At 48.7% G+C, this 22,599-nt stretch overlaps 1 protein-coding gene across 46 annotated transcripts in view; it reads left to right on the top strand.

Annotated features, from left to right (window-relative positions):
• Positions 1-22,599, top strand: part of LOC119395480 (calcium/calmodulin-dependent protein kinase type II delta chain) — a 239,803-nt gene that overhangs the window by 110,636 nt on the left and 106,568 nt on the right. For all 46 annotated transcript variants that reach the window (XM_049415603.1, XM_037662510.2, XM_037662504.2 and 43 more), the window contains exon 3: positions 16,640-16,699. In XM_049415603.1, coding sequence (XP_049271560.1) covers positions 16,640-16,699 — 60 coding nt within the window. The remainder of the gene's footprint in view (positions 1-16,639; positions 16,700-22,599) is intronic.

The following is a 22,599-nucleotide window of genomic DNA, read 5'->3' as shown; positions in this document are numbered from 1 at the left end:
GGATTGTTGCTTACCTGGCACGCTATTTGCGTTGCGCACAGTGCCACATGAAGGAACCGGGTTCGCACCGGCAGAGCTAGTATATGGCCGAAATCTTCGAAGTCCACTGAGGTTAGTCCGTGAGCTCTGGGAGGACGATCGGGTGCCTAAAAGTGTGATCGAGTATGTGTTGAACCTAATGCAAAGGTTACATAAGTGTCGTGAGATCGTGAAAGGCAACTTAGAAGCAGCGCAGGACGCTTCAAAGCGTTACTATGATAGAAACGCACGGAAGCGATCATTCAACACTGGCGACAAAGTGATGATCCTGAGGCCGAATCGCCAAAATAAACTGGAAGTCCACTGGGATGGACCTGCCGAGGTTATCAGTCGCCTTTCAGAGGTGAACTACACCGTGAGATTACCGGGACGAAAACGTGAGGACAGGGTCTACCACGTAAATCTAATGAAACCGTTTTTAGAGCGAACAGCAATTGTCAGCATCGCTATGAATGTTTCAGAGGATGTTTCTCTAGAGGTGCCTTGTTTTCGCGGGAAAACGGGCCCTAGTGTGGAAGAGGTGATAGCGTGTGCGGTTAACAAGGAGGAGTTGGGTACAGCTAAAGTGGAGGATTTGAAGAGCCTTATTCAGGAATATCTGGATTGTTTTGGGGAAAGGCTCGGAAGGACTCATTTAATACAGCATGACATCGAGCTGACTACGGAGGTCCCTTTTAGCTCCAAGGCGTACCGCATGTCTCCGCGACAGCTAGACCTAATGAAGGCGGAAGTTAAAAGGATGCTTCGCCTTGGCGTGATCAAGGAAGCATATAGTGACTATTGCTCCCCTTTAATGTTAGTGGAGGTGCCGGGGAAGGATCCACGACCATGCGTCGATTATCGTAAGTTAAATGCGATTACAAAAGCCCAGGTCTACCCGTTGCCTAACATTGAGGAAAGGGTGGAGCTTGTAAGCAGAGCTAGATTCATTTCAACCCTAGATTTAGTAAGGGGATATTGGCAGGTGCCCCTAACAGAACGAGCAAGTCGCTATGCGGCCTTTGTAACACCTTTCGGGGTTTATCAGCCCGTTACCATGAGCTTTGGCTTGAAAAACGCGCCGTTCTGTTTTTCAAGGTTGATGGATCGGGTACTTGAGGGACTGGAAGAGTTTGCGGTGCCCTATCTGGATGACGTGGCCGTATTTTCTAATGATTGGGAGTCTCATTTGCAGCATACTCGAACGGTTCTTGAAAGAATCAAAGGGGCGGGCCTGACTATCAAAGCCGAGAAGTGTCAGTTCGGTCAAGCCCGGGTCACGTATTTAGGACATGAGATAGGACACGGAAAACGGGAACCAATGAAAGCCAAGGTGGCGGCAATAGTTAACTTCCCGAGACCGGTAAACAAAAGGGATGTGCGAGCCTTTCTAGGAATGGCCGGGTATTACCAGCACTATATTCCAAATTACTCGGAGCTCGCCAGCACGTTAACTGACAGTCTCCGAAAACACGAATCGGAAGTGGTCAATTGGAGCGCCGAGAGGGAGGAAGCTTTCCAAAAATTGAAAACAGCTTTGTCTTCACGGCCGGTGCTTGTCGCGCCCGACTACGGCAGAGAATTCATTCTCCAATGTGACGCTAGCAACCGAGGTCTGGGTGTCGTCCTAGCCCAACTTAACGAAGGAGGTGAGGAGCACCCTGTGCTGTATCTCAGTAGGAAGCTGACTCCACGAGAAGAAGCTTTCAGCACCTCCGAGAAAGAATGTTTGTGCATTGTGTGGGCCATTCAAAAGCTAGGATGCTATATTCAAGGCACAAAATTCACGGTCGAGACTGACCATTGTCCTCTTTCATGGCTGAAGCAAATGTCGAGTAAAAATGGGAGGCTGCTCAGATGGAGCCTCATATTGCAGGAATACAACTTCGAGGTCAAGTACCGAAAAGGGAACCAGAATAAGAATGCCGATGGACTGAGTCGCGGATTTTAGAAGTTAAACACAGGTGTTTTTTTTTTGTTTTTTTTTGTGTGTTCGTATCGCTGACTCAGCTGGACATTGAGATAACGGTCTTTAATTTGCATTTTCGAGAGCTGACCACAACTGGAGAGAAAAATATAGAGAAAAAGAGGGGTAGTATTTGTAAAGTCATGGGGGAGTTATAGCGTCCGGTGGGCATGTGTCGCTCGGGCACGCCGACCAGAGTGCGTGTGCTTGTGTTGTGTATCCTAGGGACAAGGCCACAAGCGGCCAAGTGTCTTCAGTTACCAGTCCGAGGAGCAACCCCGACTCTTCGGGCGACCTGACAGCTGGCCACCCTTCGGTCGGATCTTCCGGCGGCGGAGGAGTCTGTTGCGTTCCGCTCCCAGGAACTCGGTCGGGACGGGCGCACTCGCGCCCCAGTGGCGGTGTTACGTGACACCAGCTTCGCGGGCTCCGTTCGAGATTTATCGGCGTTTCGGCCCGGGATGCCTGCACGCCATTTCCTCGCACCCCGCGAGACTGAGACCGCCGCGTCGGTCGTGAAACTGACGGTGCAGACCACGGCTCTTTCTCCGAATGGCTACGGAGAAGTGTTTGCCTGTCCTCGCGCCTCTTCCTGTCGACCGAGTGCCGCTGTGTTCGGGCCCTTTGATCTCAGGGGCTGGCGTCTGGAAGCCGCGGCCTGGTCACGTGGTCGTCATCGTCTTGGAGGGGGAGAGCGTCGACGAGACGACGAGAGTCGACCTCCGGCAGCCAAGGAGAGAAGCTGCTCGGAAAATCGCTTGGATACTCAATCGGGCCTGGGGCCCTTTGTTTCTAATCGCGTAGTTTAATAAAGACCCTTATATAACCTTTAGCGGAGTCTGCAGTCTGATAAATCCCCAACACCCTTCATGTTCTGAGCCAGTCGCTTATATCCCGCAAATAACCCGATTTCTCCGACTAATCCTTCGCCGTCCTCGACTGTGTTTCGTTCCCCTTGGCCCCGATTAGGTTATTGTGTGGTAGACTGGCCACCGATTAATCTGTCCTCCGCGCATTGTATTAGCTTCTCTACTTCGCTCGACTACTTACTTCGCTCGCGAATCTCGCAATCGAGCCGGATCTACACACCGTTTTTTTTTTTTCCACGTCCGGAAGGATTCTCGCGCGTTCAAATTTACTTCGGCCGGCTCTCGCTGATTGTGCAAATGCCCGCAATGTTGTGGAAACTATGGCTGAGAGAGCCTTAATCGCCTATTTCGGTAAGTGTGCCGTGCGGGATTACCGCGTGTCCAGCTCGCTCGAGCAGGCGCTCTCCGGAGAATTAGTCATTTATGCATGGCTGCCTTCCTCCACCTTCTCTCGCCTGTTGGGCGTTGCGTGAATCATTGCTTGTCCGAACAATTACTGGTCCGCTCGCGGTGGCTTCCCAGCTATACTAGTATATAGAGCGCGTGGGCGTTCTCGTAGACCGCCCGCTTGCGCGACGAAGCGATGTCGCGCTCACAAGCGCACCACGTATACGTACTTGAATTGATCAGCTCTCCCCACTTCATGCCTTTGCCCTCGTAAGTTTGTCACTTGTATATCAGACAAGGCAACCTGTTGCGTACGTCGACAATCCCTGCAGTACATGCTGATTTGACCCAGTTGGGCAATACGGAGTCCGGTCGAACCCTGTTCGCTCGAAGGCTTCTGTTCCTTCAACTTCGCCCTATGGAGGGATTTTGAGCAGTGAGGCCCAATGTAGTAAAGTGTTGGCATAAATGCACCACAAGCTTGACATTCTTCTGTTATAGACCGTATCGGTGGTATCCCCCCCCTCCCCATCTCACACACACGCGCACACAAACAAACAAACAAACAAACAAACAAACAAACAAACAAACAAACAAACAAAAAGCCTTGTAACGGAGTAAGGAGATACTTTCAATCCGCAGCGGAGTGTTGGCATGTAACAGGAAACCATATGCAGTAACCGCTACACGCCACTGTTCAAGCATACACGCATGGCGAGTGTTCTAACATGACCAAAATTTCCTTCCGTGCTCAGCCTGATGATAAGACGCCCTGCAGCCTGTCTCGCCGTAATATGCGGTGTATTTGACGTGTACATGAAACAAGGATTTAAAAAAAAGTGCTTAACCGCAACTGAGTGGAACCAACGACATATGGTTTGCCATCATGTGGCACTCGTTAAGGTATTTTTTATCATGCTTAATATGGTAATTAAGATCAATTAGGCATAAAAATATTCACTTCTGGGCCAAGTGTGTTTCGTTACGTTGTGGAGCGCAGTTCAAAACGACGGATCCAACTTTCAGTGCCTATATTCTGTGCCATTTTTTTTTGTGCGCAAACACTGGAGAGTATACTGGCCTGTTTGCGTTTATTTATAAACAGCAAAGCTGTTTGAGCTAGCCGTAATGTGTGGCCTATCAGAAAGCTATCATCATCACAAACGGGTATGTGCCACAGAAGTCGGGCAGATCCTACTATATATACTCACCGCTACGGCGTGGCCTGTAATAGCCCTGAGAACGAGTGCGGAGAGAGAAAGAAAGCAAGAAAGGAAGAAATAGAAATATTCTTGCCCGAAAAGATTCTTCACGAGGCGGGATTCGAACCCGCGTACCCTCGATCCGAAGTAAGCGTGAGGAAAGAGAGGTGATCGGGAGGAGGTCGATATCCCACTGCTCACCACTGGTTCGCTTGGAAAGAGAGAGAAAAAGAGAGAGAAATAATTGTAATAAAGACATAAAAAGATAGAAAGGCTTGGCACGAAGTGCGAAGCTGCCATACTAGGGTACGGGAAAGGCAACGGCGGCTGCGAGAAGAGCCTGAAGCGATGGAAGCCCTACGCCAACGACGAGGTGCCCGTAGATCTATGAGAGGTGCGAACGCTCGTTTCTGGAGTTTGGACATCCGTGTCGTGCAACAACCTAGAAGCAACTAGATTAGACTTCATAATCGTCCAGTTTCGCTGTTTGAAGCCTTGCGCGACTTTGTGCAACTTTGTCAATCGCCAAGTTTTTATTTATTTATTTATTTAGCACGCGTCCGCTTTTATTGCGTTGGCGTGCTCCCATTGGGTCGATACGGTGCGGCCCGCCGATCGCTCTGCAAACGCGAAAGCAAGCATCTTTTCCGGATAGATAGTAGCGACACGGAGGGGTATAAAAAAGACAACTCGCCCCTCCCCCTCTCCTCCGCCCCCTTCGCTCGAATCTGATACACATTTGTGCAAAGATGTGATTTTCCATGTTCGCGAAAACGAGAAAAAAAAAAGGAGCAGCAAAGGTTATGGGGGTCCCTCCTTGTCGACTTGTCATGGTGTGTATGCACACGAGGGGAGCAGCGCGTGAGATAGAAAATCTATCCCGATTTCGATTTGCGTGTGGGTTTCCGCATCGATCGCTGTCGGATGGGACTGAGAAATAAAATAAATCTGTATATAGCAAAGGACCGCGTGCATCTGTTTGCTCTCTGGTGTAACAGTGCCTTTCGAAAGGCATATTCGCCGCGGCGTCCATCATTTATACAGGATGCACAACAGCAATAAAAGCGAGATTGCAGCCCAATCTGAGATTCCCGCACGACGCTGCGGATGTGCTTGGCCCTCTCACGCTAGCGGCACGGCAGCTCGCCGTTTGCCGTTCTCAGGCTGCCGTGCGCAAACGGTTTCGTTCGCGCACGTCAGCCGTTCTTTGCCGTTAGGAGAATACGTCCAAGACCCACTTTCGAGCCGGTCTCCGGCTGCCGGAGAGCGACATGGCCAATCAGCGACGGAGGAGCGGTTGCCCTGACTTCGGCGCGCCGCGTCGGGTGCGTCTGCCGCGGGACGCTTCAAGCTGCTTGCTTTCTTCTCCGCGTTTTTCACGCTGGAAGTCCGGATGTCGTCCGTGTCGTTGCCAGGCATGGTTCCAGCAGTCAATAGAGCGTTTTAGTCTGTCCGACATTTAAAAAAGAGCGTCGCGTAAAACCAAATAAAGTGTCCCCAAGCTGGCGCCAGGCCAAGTGGCGCCAGCTATGGAGAATTAGAAACAATTAACAAACGCGTAATATATGTCCTCCGAGCATTCGGAAGCGCTCATCTTTCGGAAGCGCTCATCATTATTTGAGCATGGCTCTCAAAAACGACGCCGAATCGGGACGAATACATTGCTGTCGAAGCTTAATGACATGAATTTAAAGCAAATGGAAGCATCTATTCGGAGCTTGCACGCTACAAAGCGAACGGCGGACACTTGATAGATGCGAGGTGGACGACAACTGCTTTTGGCAGTGCGGCCATGTTTCCCGGAGGCGCGAATGCCTCGCCGGCGAAGCTTGCCGTGCACGTTGGACAGCTCTCGCGCGTGCGGCGACGGCCGACGTTCTGCGGCATAGCGCCGTTGCGGCAGGCCTGCCGCTAGCGTGAGCGGGCCATAACAGGGAGTTGTACGACGCAATATGTCCGTATACTGTTGCTAATTAGCCATTACAATTTGTCGTTGATTGGGAGATCGCGGCATGCGTTATGTGCATGCGCGAAGAACTTGCGCGCATAGATTCGTGTGAATACGGGCGCCCATTTCAGGAATGCGCATGAATATCTCAATGTCAATGTTGTTTCGAAGCTTTGTTGTTATTACTCATTCCTCATGTATGTTCTACCCCCTCCCCCCAAACGCCCACTGGGCCTTAAATTTATTGTAATAAATAAATAAATAAATAAATAAATAAATAAATAAATAAATAAATAAATAAATAAATAAATAAATACTTTCGTTGGGACAGCAGCTAAATGCGCGGCCGTTCTAAACGTCAACTTGAGGCGGAGTTGGCTCCGTGGAGGCTTTTGCGGTCGTTCTGCGGAATGTATGTGTGCGGACGCCGCCCCTGACGTGGACTGCAGATCGCAGCAAGCAGCCGCTGTGACGTTATGCCTGGTTTACTTGCGTAAGCGTGTGAGCGGCTCTGTAGTTTTCAGCAGCTTCCAGGCGTACATAACAATTGCTGGGCGTCGTGTATACGTTCAGCTCACCCAGACCTAGCATCGTTAGAAAAGCGACCAGCCTCTTGTTGCCTTACGCACACAGTGCAAGATGGTGTCGATCGGTATCCGACGGTCCTGTGAGCATGTGAGCCAAACATAATAGCGCAGCACGGGATAAGGAATTTACAATTAAAGTTCAAAGTAAGCTAGAAATCGCTCGCACTTCTTTCGGCAAATGATGCCACATAACCAAATCAACTGCGTCACATACCCAGAAGACACGGCCATTGGCTGAAACATTCTGGGCTGCATTGTTACCCCGGTGTTCGCGTGACTTCAAGATTTGGCTGAGCTATTCATAGCAGTGCCTGCTTTTTGCAGGATGTTTTTTTTTTTTTTTTACCAAGACCGAGGGGTGGTTCATGACCCCTTTAAATTGGCTTTCTGTAAGGTGTTCCAAGCCTGGGAGAATTTTGACCTCTTGCTTCTCGCATGCATGGTTTCTTAGTTTTCGGATTCAATTGTTCATATGCGACGCGTCCACCTGAAGTTTACGCTGCTCCGATGAAGAAAATTTTGCGTTTCTTTTCAGAACCAACTCGTCTGTAGTTCGTTATTCATTGTGCGTCACGACTCATTGTCCGCTGTCCGTTGGAAGCGGAATGCGAAAATTGTTTGTGTGCTCCAATTCTGTGGCACGTTAAAGGATTCCACCCGCCATCAAAACGGCTGTCGTCCTATACATATATAGCTAATGGTTCTGGAACTTAAGACCCGATCAGCTCTAAGATTGCTGCCGATCTGGTTATTGTATAGGTCCATTGTATACCTTGTGTGCCGGGCCGTGCCGGTGTAGTGATGCCGTGTAGGGCTGTGTTGAAGTAAAATGCAATTACGCATATCTCTGCGGCTTCTATCGACCGTTCCCTCACATATGCTGCTGGCGTACATTCCCTGTGGTCTCCGCGTATGGTAAGGTATACAGCGCAGCAGTTAAACGAGCCTATGCACGTATCCGTATGTTTGCATTTACTCTGTCCGCATACGAGTAGATAGATCCCCCAGCAATTTTCAGCAGCAGCGCGCGTGTTTCGCCGGTTGGTAACCGCGTTTGTCCTTTGGTAAGCCCGTACTCGATATCGCGCTCGGTGTTCGGGCGAGTATCACGATGCCTATATGTATCGATGATGCGGGGACGCGTTGCGACGCCTGTGCGGGTTCGCAGTGCCGCACGTGATCCCTCGTTCGGTGTACAGAAGAGACGGCGTGCGCGGAAATGTTAAAGGGCCGCCGACTGTCACGTGTGCGCGTCGTGTAACGCGGCGTATATATGAACTGCATGCGGTGCCCGCAGCGCGCGTCGCGATTGTTGTCGGAGCGCCGTGCTTCCGGGCAAATGCATGAGCCCCGGATTATCTATCGACAGACGACTTTAATTAACGGCTGCTATACATGTGGCTGCTGCTGCGCCGGCATAGTTTCCATGACGAACGCCTCGTAGTGTGTGTAACGTAGTGTGTGTAACGTAGTGTGTGTGGGCCGTCGGAGCCTGTCTAGTGCGCATTGCCACGTTGATAGACGCCGCCATCTTTGGCAGTCGGTCGTGTGCGGTGTAGTTACGGGAGAGCGGTACGCGTATACTGCTCTGCTTAAATATGGTGTGACGCGTAGTCAGAGACGCAGACGGGCACAGCAGCGGCGTCATATTGCGACGACTTTTTGCCAGTGGGAGAGAGACAAATGTAGTCGTCATAAACTACCTTTATGAAAATGACGTCGCTGTCGCTGCTTGGTCTCGTCACCGCTGTGCGGTTTGCTGCGAGAGCGTTCTGCGGCCTTTCTGTGATTTCAGTTAGCTTTCGTAGTGGAAGATTCGCTTATAATAATAAGCATTCTACATGGCACCTTTTGTGCATCTGCATGGCTCAGATCGGCCTAAGCGTCATAATTAAAGGTTGTTAAAGCACTTGTTAATAACTATGAAACCGAGCAGGAAGTGAAAACGAGGTCTTGTGAGAAGGCCAGTTGTCCGTTCTTCTCTACTGTCCCCGTTTTCATTTCATACTTGGTTTCTCAGCTGTAAAGGGTAAATTATTGTTAAAAAGGAACGAAAGACAAATTTTGCCTCAACGACCGGGCCAAATAAGACGGATGGGCAGTATTCATTGAGGCTAACTCTACGAAATTTTTTTTAAAGCAGGACAGGCGATATAGGATACTCCGTAAGCCCGTATACGCATGGCTTTACGGATTCGCTCACGGCGGCTCGTGGAATGAACCGAATAGAGCCTTGTGGCTGTCTTATTTTGCAGCTTCTTGCATTCTACTGGGTGTTTGTACGAAGGCTTCAGCCAATATTGCTGCGACCGTCTAAGCCATTGCACGAGCCGGTTGTGAAAAATTGCCGGTTCCAAGTGATACTGAGATGTAAATAGCCAGTTATGAGTGACGTTGGGTTGTACCTCCCATTTCACCGCTCCGCAAGAATGTATTTCTTGGGGTTAGCAGCATTGCAAATGAAAGAGTGGTCCCGTTAGACACATGCCGTCAGTGAGGGTGGTCCTGTGATGATGGGTGACACATGATAATTAGTCGCTAATTAACAACTACCAGGTAATTAGCAATTAGTTCATTAAGTTTAGCGGGCTTACTATGATTGTGGAATTGAAACGTGTGAAGTCATATAGTCTTTTGTGCGATCGAAATGCGATCGAAAAACTGCCGCGACGAATTTACGCTCTCAGAGCTCGCGAAAACGAAACCAGGAGACAGAAATGTGGGTGGCCACACCTCTCGAAGCGACGTGGTTGCCTACGTCACCGAGAGGCAGGCAATCAAGCGCTGCTCCGATCCACGCTGTGGTCGTTTGAGCCGCCGAGCGCCGATTGGTTGCCGTTGCCGTTGCTTCTTACGGTCGGATACGTAAGCAGCAACGTCGTCTCGAGGGGCGTGGCCACGCGTGCACATCTGCCTCGCGTAGCCAAGGGGTAACGCAGTGAGCACGTGTACCGCCCTCCTCTTGAAACTTTTGTCAGTCTTAGGAAACCAAGCATAACACGATGCTTGGTTTCGATGCAATGTAACACCCGCCTGGAACCTGGTAGCTTCTGTTTCGCGCGCTCCGAGAGCCGGAAATCGTCATGCGACAGTTCCTCTGCCGTGTAATCTCATTTTTCAGATCCGAAGGCCGATATGGCTTTTGCAGAGGGCTCGCTTCAATTTGCGGTTCACGAAGAGTCCGCGGAAATTAGAAGTTTAGAAAAAAATGTTTAATTTTGATAATCAGAGAACCATCAGTTCTGCCATTGTTGAGGGTATGACCCCGAAGAAACCGCGTTTTCTAATTGACAGTTATTGACAGTTGTTATTAAATATTATTAGGCGTATTAGAAACATCCGACATGTATATAAGCGATGTCTGGAGAGCATGCCTCTTTGGGATAAGTCGTGCGATTGGCGGAACATATTTGCTTCACCGGCTTTTGCACTCAGTGGATCCTTTCTTTCCCCTTTGTTTTCTTATCCGGCCCCTTCAATTTCTGTTTTGATAAGAGAGGAGTGGGGGGTGGGGAGGCCGTCGCGAGGCTTACTGGCCTCCTTTGCCAAGATCAACTTGGCCATGCGCGGAGATGAGGTGAGAATTGTTCTAATCTATACGCATTACTTGCCTTAGCTTCTGGTATCATTGGAAGAAGAGCGTCTGCAAGGGAATACATGCAGGTATACATACATACATACATACATTTTTTTTCTATAGTATCCGCGTTGCTGTAGGTGCGGTGCTTATATGAGCATCTTCCGGCTCTTCGAAGGCTCTCTCGCTGCAGCTCTAATGGAACGCGCTAATGGACGGCTTCAAGAGCTCTTTTCGTGTTTGTTTTTCTTGGTGTGTGTTTCTATTGCACATCCGAAGCACCTTATAGGCAAGGGGCGGCAGCGACTGCGGCGGTGTCCTGTGAAGCGGACACAACGGAAAAACGCGGATGCGAATGATTGTCCGCTCGCTCGAGCGATGGAGTGTTTGAGGGGATAACGGGGCGGGATGGCGAGATATAGCCTAAAACTGTCCTCACGTCATAAAATAGATTAAAAAAATATGAAAGGCATAAGAGGTTAGCCTTGGTAAATAATCTGTTTGGCTACTCTGTACATTCTGTATAGAAAAGTTGAGGGGAAAAGAAAGAACGCGCACTCTCCGACCGCGACGTGTTCTGCTTGTGTCTCCCTTCCTGTATGTGCGGCAGCTTTTGTGTGATAATAAATAATTGATGTTCACACATCAAGTGCTTCCTCGTCGGCAGGCCGAAAACAATATTGCTGAACCTTAACGGCGTTTCGTATTTGTCGCGGTGTCTCTGCGTGCGCCGCTAAGTGTTATGTTGGGACTTTCGGCAAGACGCGACAGTCAGTCGTGAGAACATAACCACCATTACTCCGCATTACCACTGAAAGCAAGCACGCCATATACACTTCTTTAGTATAGTCAACCTTAGATACGAGAACTCACATGAAACGCTCGGCGAAATGGGGCGTGCACTGTGCTCCGTTTGAGAGGAACGATTCTCCTGTTCAAGGGAAAGTCACCTAAATTGAAAACCTGCGATCCTCTATGCCTTTGCGTTCATTCGAATTCGCTATGATTTCGCTGTTGGCTTCACCATGCAGGTCGGCATGGCTGCACCTGCGCATGCTCGTCGTCATTCACCTCAAGTACAGTGCAGGCTTCCTGCATGCATGCGCGAACCGAGTTCACAGCATTCACGAAGTGTCCGGCCGGTTCTGCACGATGCATGCACCCGCAGTTCCGCACGCGTAAGGCACGTTATCCGGGATAAATTAGTTACGTAATTCTGTTCCGAGTTTCTTTATATGTAATTGTACTCCGAAAGTCGGAATACGATTATTCGATTCCGAGCAGGCGTTTCCTCCCGCGACGGGGCTACTTCGTGCTCCGACGCGCGTGCTTTGACCCCCGCTCTTCTCTCTCAACCACTACCCCCCCCCCCCCCCCCCTGCCCACAGACACACGCACAAGCGCACTGCACATTCGATTCCGTCGTGTGTGAGGAGCCGCAATTTTCTTGCAGCCGGCAACCGTGCGTTTCATAAGCATCGAGAACTGATGAATATTCTGTTCTAGCGCTATATCGACCGCGAAATTCTATGCAGACAGCGCGAAAGCGGCCACGCGAGACAAATACAAGAAATTATATGCGCGTAACACGCGATTCCCCCCGAAGTGAATAATAATCCGATTATTATGGAAATAAAAAAGAGAGGGCACGCACATTTCCATCCGACCCCATCACGTTGCAACTCTCTTGACTCTTTTTTTTTTTTTTTTTTTTCGCAGGGCACCGAGAAATTCGAGCAGAAAATTTAATTTTCCTCGCTTGCTCCCGCATATTCCGCAAAAAACTTATGCGGTCGGCTGCGTTATATACGCTTGCGTAAGGCGCACGTGTTCTGCCAGTCTCCTTCGATCGGAATTTAATATCCCAAATTCACTTTAGACAATCCCCGTGTCGTGTTTTGGAAGTCGAGAATCGACTGTGCATCTGCAGGCACGCCATATATATGTAACCACCGAGTGTGTTTTCGAGGGCGTTGTGTAAAAGAGCTCAGCGCTGGGGTTGGTTGTGACCGGTCAGCTTCGTGCTGACCCTTGTGGGGTATATAGCGCGCATTTTCGTCTCGAGTTCTTGCCGGGGGGCGTTCGGTAATGCGAAATGACGTGATTTGCTCGGACTTCAGTCCGCGTCGTATAGTATAAATAACTGAATTCGCCGCCGGCAGCCGAAATTGGTGTCGCTGAGAGGCGGTCACGTTCCGGCCATTTTCCGGGCTTCTTCGTTTCGCGGTTCTTTCTCTCGCTTTTCTTTTTTTTTTTTGTTTGTGTGTACTTTCGTTTTCTCGCGCTGTTCCGTACACCTGTATTTCAATCACCGGTCGACAGCGCCGCGTACTCAAATACTCCCAAAGAAAACCGTGCAGGCTAGTGGTTATATACACATACAAACTTTACTTTCCCTCAACTATAAGAACACCTACGTACTTAGATTTAGGTGCACGTTAAATTATCGCAGAGTGCCCCACTGCGACATGCCTCGTAATCATATCGTGTGGTTTTGGCACGTCAAAACCCATAAGTTACAATTATTTCCTCAGTTATGCATTCTTGTAACCAGTGCGCAAGAAATCTTTCTGCCCGCAAGAGGCGCGTGCGCGGTTGACCGACGATACACGTCGTATAGATCTCTGTAGCCAAGGCGTGGCCGACGACCTGTCGCAAGTAGCTGTCGCGCACGCGCAAAGCGACTTACTGAATTCGGCCCCTATGTACCGCTACCCGTTCTCTGGCTTTCGCCTTCGCTGCACGCATTTATATTTTCAAGGTGGAGCGGGATACGCTCTATCTGCTGCGCCCGTTTCGGTGCGATATTGCGAACCGTTTTCACGAGGTTTTCTTTCTTTTTTTCTTACTTCTTCTTCTTCTTCTTTTTTTTTTTTGCTGCATGTGTCCCCACCTGCCTGATTGATGTTTAAATCTCGCTGGGGGCTATGACGAGCCGTTCCGCTTTCGCCAAACGCTACCGAAATGTGCGTGGCCCTAGAAAATGACTTTTTTCCTTCCTCGCTTGAAGCTGCCTTCATCTTCTTCAGTATGAACAAATCGACAGAATACTGACTTTCACCCCCCCCCCCCTCGTTTTGCCTTTTTTTTTTTAATTTTTGTTACGACTTCACCTACAGCCTGGCTAAATAAAGCCACGCTTGTTTACGTACTGCGACGTGTATGGAAACACATTTTGTGTGTCACGTTGTAGCAATGGATTCTGGGTAGGTTTGTGTTTTCTGTTCCCGTTTCGCAAATTCATACTGGTTGATACTGCTTGGTAAAATATACTTCGCATATATACCGTATCTGCATTTTTGTAATGTCTATAGAGAATTTTACCTAAGACGTATGGGCGCCGCCATCTTGGTCTGTTAAACCAATGTTTTCTTATTTTTGTATATCGCGACCTGTAATAATAAGGTCATGAAACGTCGAATGCACCAAATCACGTATGCGTCTACCGTTGTACTGTTCGTTTAGTAAGATACAAAACGGAAGTGCTGCAGCCCAATATGGCGCCACCGAAACCCACCCGTAAACTATTCTGCAGTTGCAGCTTGAAGTGCTCGCGGAAGTTGGGCGTTGACTAACGTACAGTCATCTTCAAAAGTTCAGAGACCACGAGACACAAGGAAAAGCTGAATATTTCAGCTGCTTCGGCAGGCAGCCTTGCATTTAGATTCCCGGCCTGTTGCAAAACGCGCTAAGAACATGTACTGTGCAGTTCGACCCAATAATAAATTTCTGAAGTATTCAAAGTTTTCTCAGATCTAGTGATCTCTAAACTTTTGACGCCAACTGTACGCGTGCTTTTCACGGGCATATTTGTTCTCGTACAGCAGCATTGTTAGTTGCGTTGCGTTGCGTGCGTGTGCTCGCGCACGCACGCACGCAGTGACTGCATCTCACTAGTGTGTTCTAGCTTGAAAATTTTTATTGCACACTTGTCGCTCCTGTCTCGTCGTGTGAACCATACTCGCTGGTACCCATGAGTACTTTTGTAATGTTTTGTTTTCGTCCTAGAGTGTTCCTCTCTTTGTTGCACCTGTAATCAGAGGAGTATATACACATGCAGCACCTCACGAGGCACCAGCAACCGTCTCCGTTCACATCTTTTGTAATGTAACATGAGAGTCTCGAAGTGGCGCGTGAAACTGTATTCGGTGAACTGTGTCCCAGACATTTATAAACTAATCAGGTACAGGCCGCAGTGGTGGCTTAGTGCATGGTTACGGTGCCCGGCTGCTCACCCAAAAGACGCGGGTTCGATCCCGCCCGCGGCGGTCGCATTTCGTTGGAGACGAAATGCTAGAGGCCCATGTGCTGTGATGTGTCAGTGCACGTTGAAGAGCACCAGGTGGTCGAAATTATCCGTTGCCCTCCACTACGGCGTCTCTCATGGGCCGAATAGCTTTCGGACGTCAAACCGCATAAACCAACCAAAAGAGTCAGTTGCACGCTGTCTGTTATTCTTGAAAAGCAGACACGGGGTTATACGTTGCCGAATTCTCGGCAGTGTGTAAGCCTGCCACACAATTCACCATTACTCGATCATGTTGTTTAAGTTTTTCTTTATCCTATTTATTGCGCACTCCCTGCCATTGCTAACCAAATTAAATTTGTCTTACACTTGCTAAAGAAGGGGAATTGTTCGAGGGGCTCGTTTCTTTGTTACGCACAACCAGTGAAACCAAGAGACATGGCTACGAGTGGCGCCTCACAGGGATTAAACGCACATAACAAAGTGTACAAGGGAGCGCCCTCCGTCGTAGCTCAGTTGGTATAGAGCATCGGACGCGTAATTCGAAGGTTCTGGGTTCGGATCCCACCGACGGAAAGGGTGCATTTACTTCCATTTTGATCCATTTGAATTTATGTCGTAATTACGTACTACACTGCAGTTAAAGATATATGCTTCTTGGCTTAACCCTTTGTGGGGCAGTGGTTCATATGTGTACCAATTTTTTCACTGCGTTTCAAACACCCATAATAAAAAAATCGTCAAAATTGGCACCGCTTTTACTGGTGGTACCATCTACCGAGGTATAGAAGCAGGCTGTTTTAAATTTTTACTTCGCTACGACATGTGGCGCGGACAGCGGCAAATTGGATTTTTCACGTGCCTTGATTGTACTGCTCGCTCTCCGCTGCAGTGGCCTAAATGAGCGCCTTCATAACATCGCGTCAACATGTCTGCGAAGTGTCCCATTTTACTCGTTTACTAAACAGAACCTAGCGATCCACTGGCAACACACAGATTTTTGCTGCCCTTATTATTCAGTTTTCTTCAACGAACCATTTTCGGCGTTGATTTTGGCTGGTGGTGTTCACCCTAATAGGGCAGCTATCGCACTTGTACATTTCGTTGCACATGGACAGCATTTTCCATTTTTATTGTGGCGGAGCTTTTGTTTGAACAAGCGGCGTCAATCGCAGTCCGTATTAGGTGAATCTAATCACTGTAGTCACGAAATAGCGTTGGCTGATGCATACCTGTCGCAGGTCGCCTTCGACAGAAATGCACAGTATAGCTATCTGTGCAGCAAATACCAAGTTCCGCTGTGCATTGAATGCTTAAAACAATTCGAAAAGTAAACGGCCCCATTAAATTTTTAAATAACTTTCCTGTTCAGCAATTTGCTTTCCTTTGGTACAGCCTGAGGACAGCGGTACATATACATGTACCACTTTTTATGCCACGCTATAAAGATAGTGGTACATATACGTACCACTTTTTCCTCGGAATCTATTCTGCCGACTTTCTTGAAAATAGTGTCAAACATTTTCTTAAGTCTTCCTAAATGTTGTCCAGCAGATTTAAAGAAAATATTTTTAGTTTGAAGGTAGTGCCTCACGAAGGGTTGTCTGTTGGTTTCATTGGTTCTTTCCTCCTACTGTACGTATTAATACGACGTATCCTTTTTATGTGTGACTGTATTCGCGTATTCTGCAGTGCCTTTTGCCCCCACCCTCGAGGTTCGCAGTACAGTACAAACAAACAAACAAACAAACAAACAAACAAACAAACTGATTGATAAAGTAGTCGCGGGACTTCTAAATTTGTGTGGTCTTTGATCGCATCGCTCTCTCTTTCACGCAGACTTCCAGAAGCTGGAGCGCGAAGCGAGGATCTGCCGAAAGCTGAACCACCCCAACATCGGTGAGTGACAGGACCGCGCTGTGCACGGCGCGGCTTCCGAACCGCAGTGTAATTACGCCGGGCGAGCGCCGCCTGAACGAGGAATCGCGCTCCCCATATATCTGACGGCGCGCAGGTCGCAATTAACGGTCGGTCGGGCCCCGGTTTATCCATTCGGTACCCGCGCGCACTGCGGTTTCTTTCTTTCTTTCACTCTTCCCCGCAGCGCGCAGTTTGCGCCAGCCGAAAATTCTCTCTGCGCTGTCGCGGCCTGATGACTATCCGCCGCCGCTGTTACGTCTTATATGGCAGCCCTGTAGCAGTCCATATTTCTTTTTTAAGAACGCTGTCGTATCAAGGAGAAAGACTTAAAAAATGATAATAAGAGGAGGGGCGGGAGGAAGGTGGGTTGGGCCGACCTTTTAAATAGCGTTATTATCGAATGCGCCCGCAGCAGAAACTGTGTATTAAAAAAAAAAAGTGCACATGACGCCAACCGTTAGTGAGAGGTGCGAAGCGAAATTGTATTTTTCTTTTTTTTTTTTTCTACGTCTTAGCTTTTGAGACATCCGTTAGGTTGAGGTGCGTTTAACGAAGTTCACTCGCGCCGACCACCTGCGTATGTTTACGAATCTTGCGCAGCTTTCGCTTTCTTTACATTCTGTGTGCCCCGTTTTTTTGTATTTTTTTCTCTTAGGGCGCGTTAGCTCGCTATATCTTCCATCCATACAAAACGCATAAGATGCAAAAGAATATCCGGCCCTCGAACTATAAGACGCTGATACGCGATTGATACGCGAAAAAAAAAATAGATCGGTCGTTTTGAAATGCCCTCTACAACGTAACGAAGCGCACTTGGCCCTAAACTGAGTATTAAATGTTGCATGATTGGTCTTATTTAATTAAGCGAAATATAAAAAAATACCCTAACGAGCGCCGCATGACGGCAAACCATACGTTGTTGGTTTCATTCAATTGTGGTTAACCATTTTTTTTAAATATTCGGTTCTAGTTACGTGAAGCACCCTGTATGTAGTCTACCTGCATGCATACCTTCGTGGGGATTGCCGGTGTTCGCGCTCTTAAATGTAGCGCGTGAATGCAGGGCGCACTGAAACGAGTAGCGCCAGGCCGTGGCTTTTTTTAACGCGATAGCGTTAAAGAGCTCGTATCGCAGAAATTCCGCCGTCAGTGTCGGCGTCGGGACCGTTGGTTGTGAGCGAAAAAGCATCATCTTGTCCGTGACCGAAAAATCGAAAAAGCTGCAAATAAAATAAATAATAAAAATGTTGGGTCCGAGTGAGAATCGAACCCAGGCCGTCTGCGTGGCAAGCAGGTGTTCTACCACGCAGCCACGCCTCTGCTTGGAGCTGCACTGAAAGTAACTTTGATGCTTCCCAAAAATACGCGTCCTGTATACAGGTGTCACAGTACGAGATGTAATATCGCAGTAATATTGCGTGGTACAAGCGTACATTGCCATCGGGCGTCACACCATGTCAACATATAACGACTTGGTGCTTTAAAGGGACACTAAAGGCGAATATTAAGTCGACGTTGATTGTTGAAATAGCGGTCCAGAAACCTCGTAGTGCTACTTTTATGCCAAGGAAGTGCTTATTTTGAAATAAACTCACGTATTAGTAATCCGCATCGCGTTAGCGCACTTCAAATCACCCGCCTGAAATCCGACTTTCCAACGTCACTGCTGCCGTGCCCAACGTTGCCCGCCTTTACTGCGCGGCCGCCGACACTAGTAGCAGCAGAGCGAAAGTAGAGGGACCCACAGCAGCAACAACGGCCATCGAAGCTTGCCGCAATCGCCGCAATGGATATGGACGGAGAACTTGATAATGGCATGACACTAAGCCACTTCGAGCGTAAGGGTTCATTCCGCGGCACCCAGTGGAAAGACACATCGGTTTCCTTGCTGCAGCACTGGCGTTGTGCACCATTCGGGCATCCGGCAATATCACATGCATGCGGCATTTTGTCGAACTTTCTGTCATAGCGACTTTCACGAGCGCGCAAAACACACGCGGCAGTATGCGATACCGAAACTACCACTGAGAGGCGACCGCGTGAGCGAAGCAGGGCGCCGGGCGAAGCGCAGTTCGGCGAAAACGGAACCTTTGAACCACGCGCGCCGTTCCCCATGGCAACGCCACAGAGGTTCTTTTTTCCATGAATCAAACGGAAACGAACAAACAGCATTTTATTACGTCTTTTGGTGCACGGAAGGTTCTTTTTTTATTGCTGCTAGTTTGATTACTAGTGATTTATTGTAGGCAGACTCTCATACGTCATCGGGATCACTTCGAAAATGTCCCACTCATGGCGCTCATCATGTGATACATTTATCTCAATTTCCCGGTAAATAGGGCACTGCTGTTGATAGTACTGCTGTTTTAGAAGTTGTCATACATTGAGCTTTCACTCTGACATAAACTGTTATTTGCCTTTAGTGTCCCTTTAAAGACAGCCACCCATTACAAAAGGCACACACATTACTGCGCGTATTCCCTTAAGACCACGTAGTGGGTACATCGCAACTTCGAAAAAGTTTCTCGCGCATAATTGCTCCTGGTTTAAAGCATGCTACCCATTACATAAGGCACACACCTTAGTGCGCGCATTCTGTTAAACACTCGTAGTGTTCGAACTGCGCACTAGGAACAGAATATCGCTATCGCGTTCAACTCCTAAAGGCGAAGCTTAAGCGTCCCCCAATTTTTGCTCTTATTGCCAGGACATGCTTACGAAAGAATAACTGCCGGTTTTCTGTTGAACCTTATCGACTTATATGTAACATAATCAAGTCGGCTTATGCGATATGTCATCACGGGGCTAATCCTATATATGGTGATGGTTGAGTTGGGATGCAGCTGACAGCCAAGCTCGTGTTCATCGATTTGTTAATGAACGCCGTTAAAGTAAAACACGTAGCTGTATAGCATATTTGACTAGGTGGAAGACTGCCACATTTTAAAACTTTTGATATTTCATTTTCTTGTTTCGATGTACAGCGGGGATAAATGGAGTAGGCGAAATACTTCCTACCTCGCTCTTTCTATGCAGCAACCGATTTATTGCGGAACAGAACCATGCAAATGCGGTGAAAATGGTACTCCTTCTACCGCCGCCTCTCCATCCTGATCGGGCTATAATTTATCGATTCATTTCTTGATCGATCGACCCGGCGTGTATATGTCAGCGCCGTCGTCCCGTCTCGTCTGTGACACGGTATACACTGCGTAGTGTGTGTTTGTGTGGCCTGTTTCCCGGGAAACGCATCGCAAGTGCGCTCCGAGTGATTCTGCAGGCACCGTCGCCAAGCAGCTCCTAGCGTATATATCGATGCCTTGTGACAGCCAATCGATAATCGATCAATAGCCAATAAATTCTAGAAAATGTCTGGATGTGCTTAGCATAGCCCAAATAGATGGCCCAAGCCTAGTGATAGCTAATCGTTAACGAATCAATAGCTAATCGATAATCGATCAATAATCAATACGTTCTAAAAAATGCTTGGATGACCTTAGCCTGACCCAAATGCATGACCGATACTTAGTGATAACGGATCGATAGCCAATCAATAGGTAATGAATAGTCAATCAATAACCAATGCATTATAGAAAATGCTTGCAATAGCTTAGCCTGACCCAAAAAAAGAATGCATGACCGATAGTTGTGATAACCGATCGATGGCCAATGAATAATTGATCGATAACTCATAAATTGTAGAAAATGCGTGGTTGTGCTTACCCTAGTCATGTACAGTATAGTATAGTATTGCAAGCGGTGTGAAAGGGAAGTGACGGTGAGGAGGAGGGAAAAGAGGAGGTGAGAGGGTAAAACATAGCATAGTTTTGCATAGGAGAGTGAGGGTGAGCGGAAGGAGGAGGGCAGTGCCACCAGCTTCGCCAGTCTTCGCACCACTAGTGCTTAGCTGCCCCACACTTTTTCTGCTTACTGCTGTGCCCGCGAAATACGAAAAAAAAAAAAAACACTTGACCTGCCCACTTGCGCACCTACGCGCGCCGTGATTGCAGTGCTGCCGAACGTTCGGCGTGCAAACAACCACAACATTTGGCCGGGTGTGGTGCCTATTGAAATGCGACAGGGCAGCGATGATGGTGGCGGCTGCGCGACGACGCACGTGTTGCTTGCGGCCGCAGAAGCGATAACCGCCGCGTCTGGTTATCGCTGTCGTGAACCACTGCGAGAGGGAAGCATATCGTTTGTACGCGGAACGTTAGGGAGCACTGCACTCACGGCGCTCAAGCGGCCGTGCCACGTGGGGATATTTTTGTGTTTCGCGGGCACCTGTAGGAAGCACAAAAAACACTAATACCTAATAGATCGAAAGCTAGAAATTGTCTAATCGGGTGTTTTGCAAACAGATCTACAACTTTCTCGTTGGAATTTCTTGCCCAGATTCGTTGCTTCAAAAGTTGAATTAATGTTAGTGTTAATAATATTAATTAATAGTGTGACTTACTCCATGCAGTAGTCAGCAACATACGTTTGGTCGCGTCGTCATAAAGTGCGTCGGCATATTTTTAAACTCTGGCTAAAGTTAGCTGTGGCCCCGCCACGGTGGTCTAGTGGTTATGGCGCTCGACTGCTGACCCGAAGGTCGCGGGATCGAATCCCGGCTGCGGCGGCTGCATTTTCGTTGGAGGCGAAAATGTCTGAGGCCCGTGTACTTAGATTTAGGTGCACGTTAAAGAACCCCAGGTGGTCAAAATTTCCGGAGCCCTCCACTACGGCGTCTCTCATAATCATATGGTGGTTTTGGGACGTTAAACCCCAGCTATTATTATTATTAAAGTTAGCTGTGGCGCCCTGTATAAACAGGCGCTTGCGTTTGTCCATACCCTAAAGTTTTTCTACGTTGCTTGTGCGCAAAGCCTCTACAGTTATGAACAACCACCAACTCGACCAAACCAGTACATGATATCCGCTATGGTTTTGTGGTTAATGTAGGCCGTGAATAAATGTACGTACTCTTAGGAATGCGCTGCGTCTGGCAGAGCCCGTTTTTCGCAAAGGAGAATAATGGAGCGTGGTGGGAAAGTGCACGGTGTGCGTATGCTCTGCTTGTCGCGAGCCGTGCGCATTCACAATTGCGTAAGGTGCCCCGCCACGCCGGCTTAGCGCTCAATCGTGCATGTCTGCGCAATTCGCGGAACGAGCCAAGAGCGGCCGTATTCAGCGCTACAGCCAGAGGACCTCGCGACGCCGGAGCTAATGCTGCAGCGCGGAGTATACCCGCGGCAGTCGCTTTATTCTGCGCAGAGCAGGCGCGTTCTGTTTTATGGCGCGGCGTTGCTGGCATCTCGCGAGCTGCCCTAAAGCCGCGCAGCTGTATATACGCAGCGCCGAGGCGTTACCGCGCATAAGCTGCTCGCTGTTTCGATAGGCACGGGTCGCCGGCAAGCGTATCGCATGGATTCATGGTTGTCGCCGCCCACTGTGGCCGAGCATTTCTTTTTCTTGCTGGGCTATAGACCATGCCGCTGGCATGCGCGTAATACGGTGCGCCGTACGTCTTGCCTTCTGCGAGCTGAAATGGTTCAGCGGGACTGCACGTATACTGTAGAGTCGGCTTCTCCGAAAGGCGCCGCTGCCTTGATGCGAAGGTGACCTCGCAATGCGCCGCCTGCTTTGGGTCTAATATTTTGTGCCTGCAAGCCATTCCTGTCCGAGAAGTTATCCAAGGTCCGAGGACTTATCCAGCTGCTCCGCTGACGCAACTGTGGTGGCCCCTCCGGTGATTTTGTCAGAGGATTACCGGCACGCGAACACCACAGCGACTTCACCGCTCCATAATAAACCAATTCTATCAAATATGGGCCTAAAACTTAACCCTGGACTAGTGCGACAAAGTTTTCGTATAAGTTATACGAAGTTTCCTT

This window comes from Rhipicephalus sanguineus, chromosome 1 (assembly GCF_013339695.2).
Source record: "Rhipicephalus sanguineus isolate Rsan-2018 chromosome 1, BIME_Rsan_1.4, whole genome shotgun sequence".
NCBI lineage: Eukaryota > Metazoa > Arthropoda > Arachnida > Ixodida > Ixodidae > Rhipicephalus > Rhipicephalus sanguineus.
Note: the sequence above shows the minus strand (reverse complement) of the source record. Positions and strands in the feature narration are given on the sequence as shown.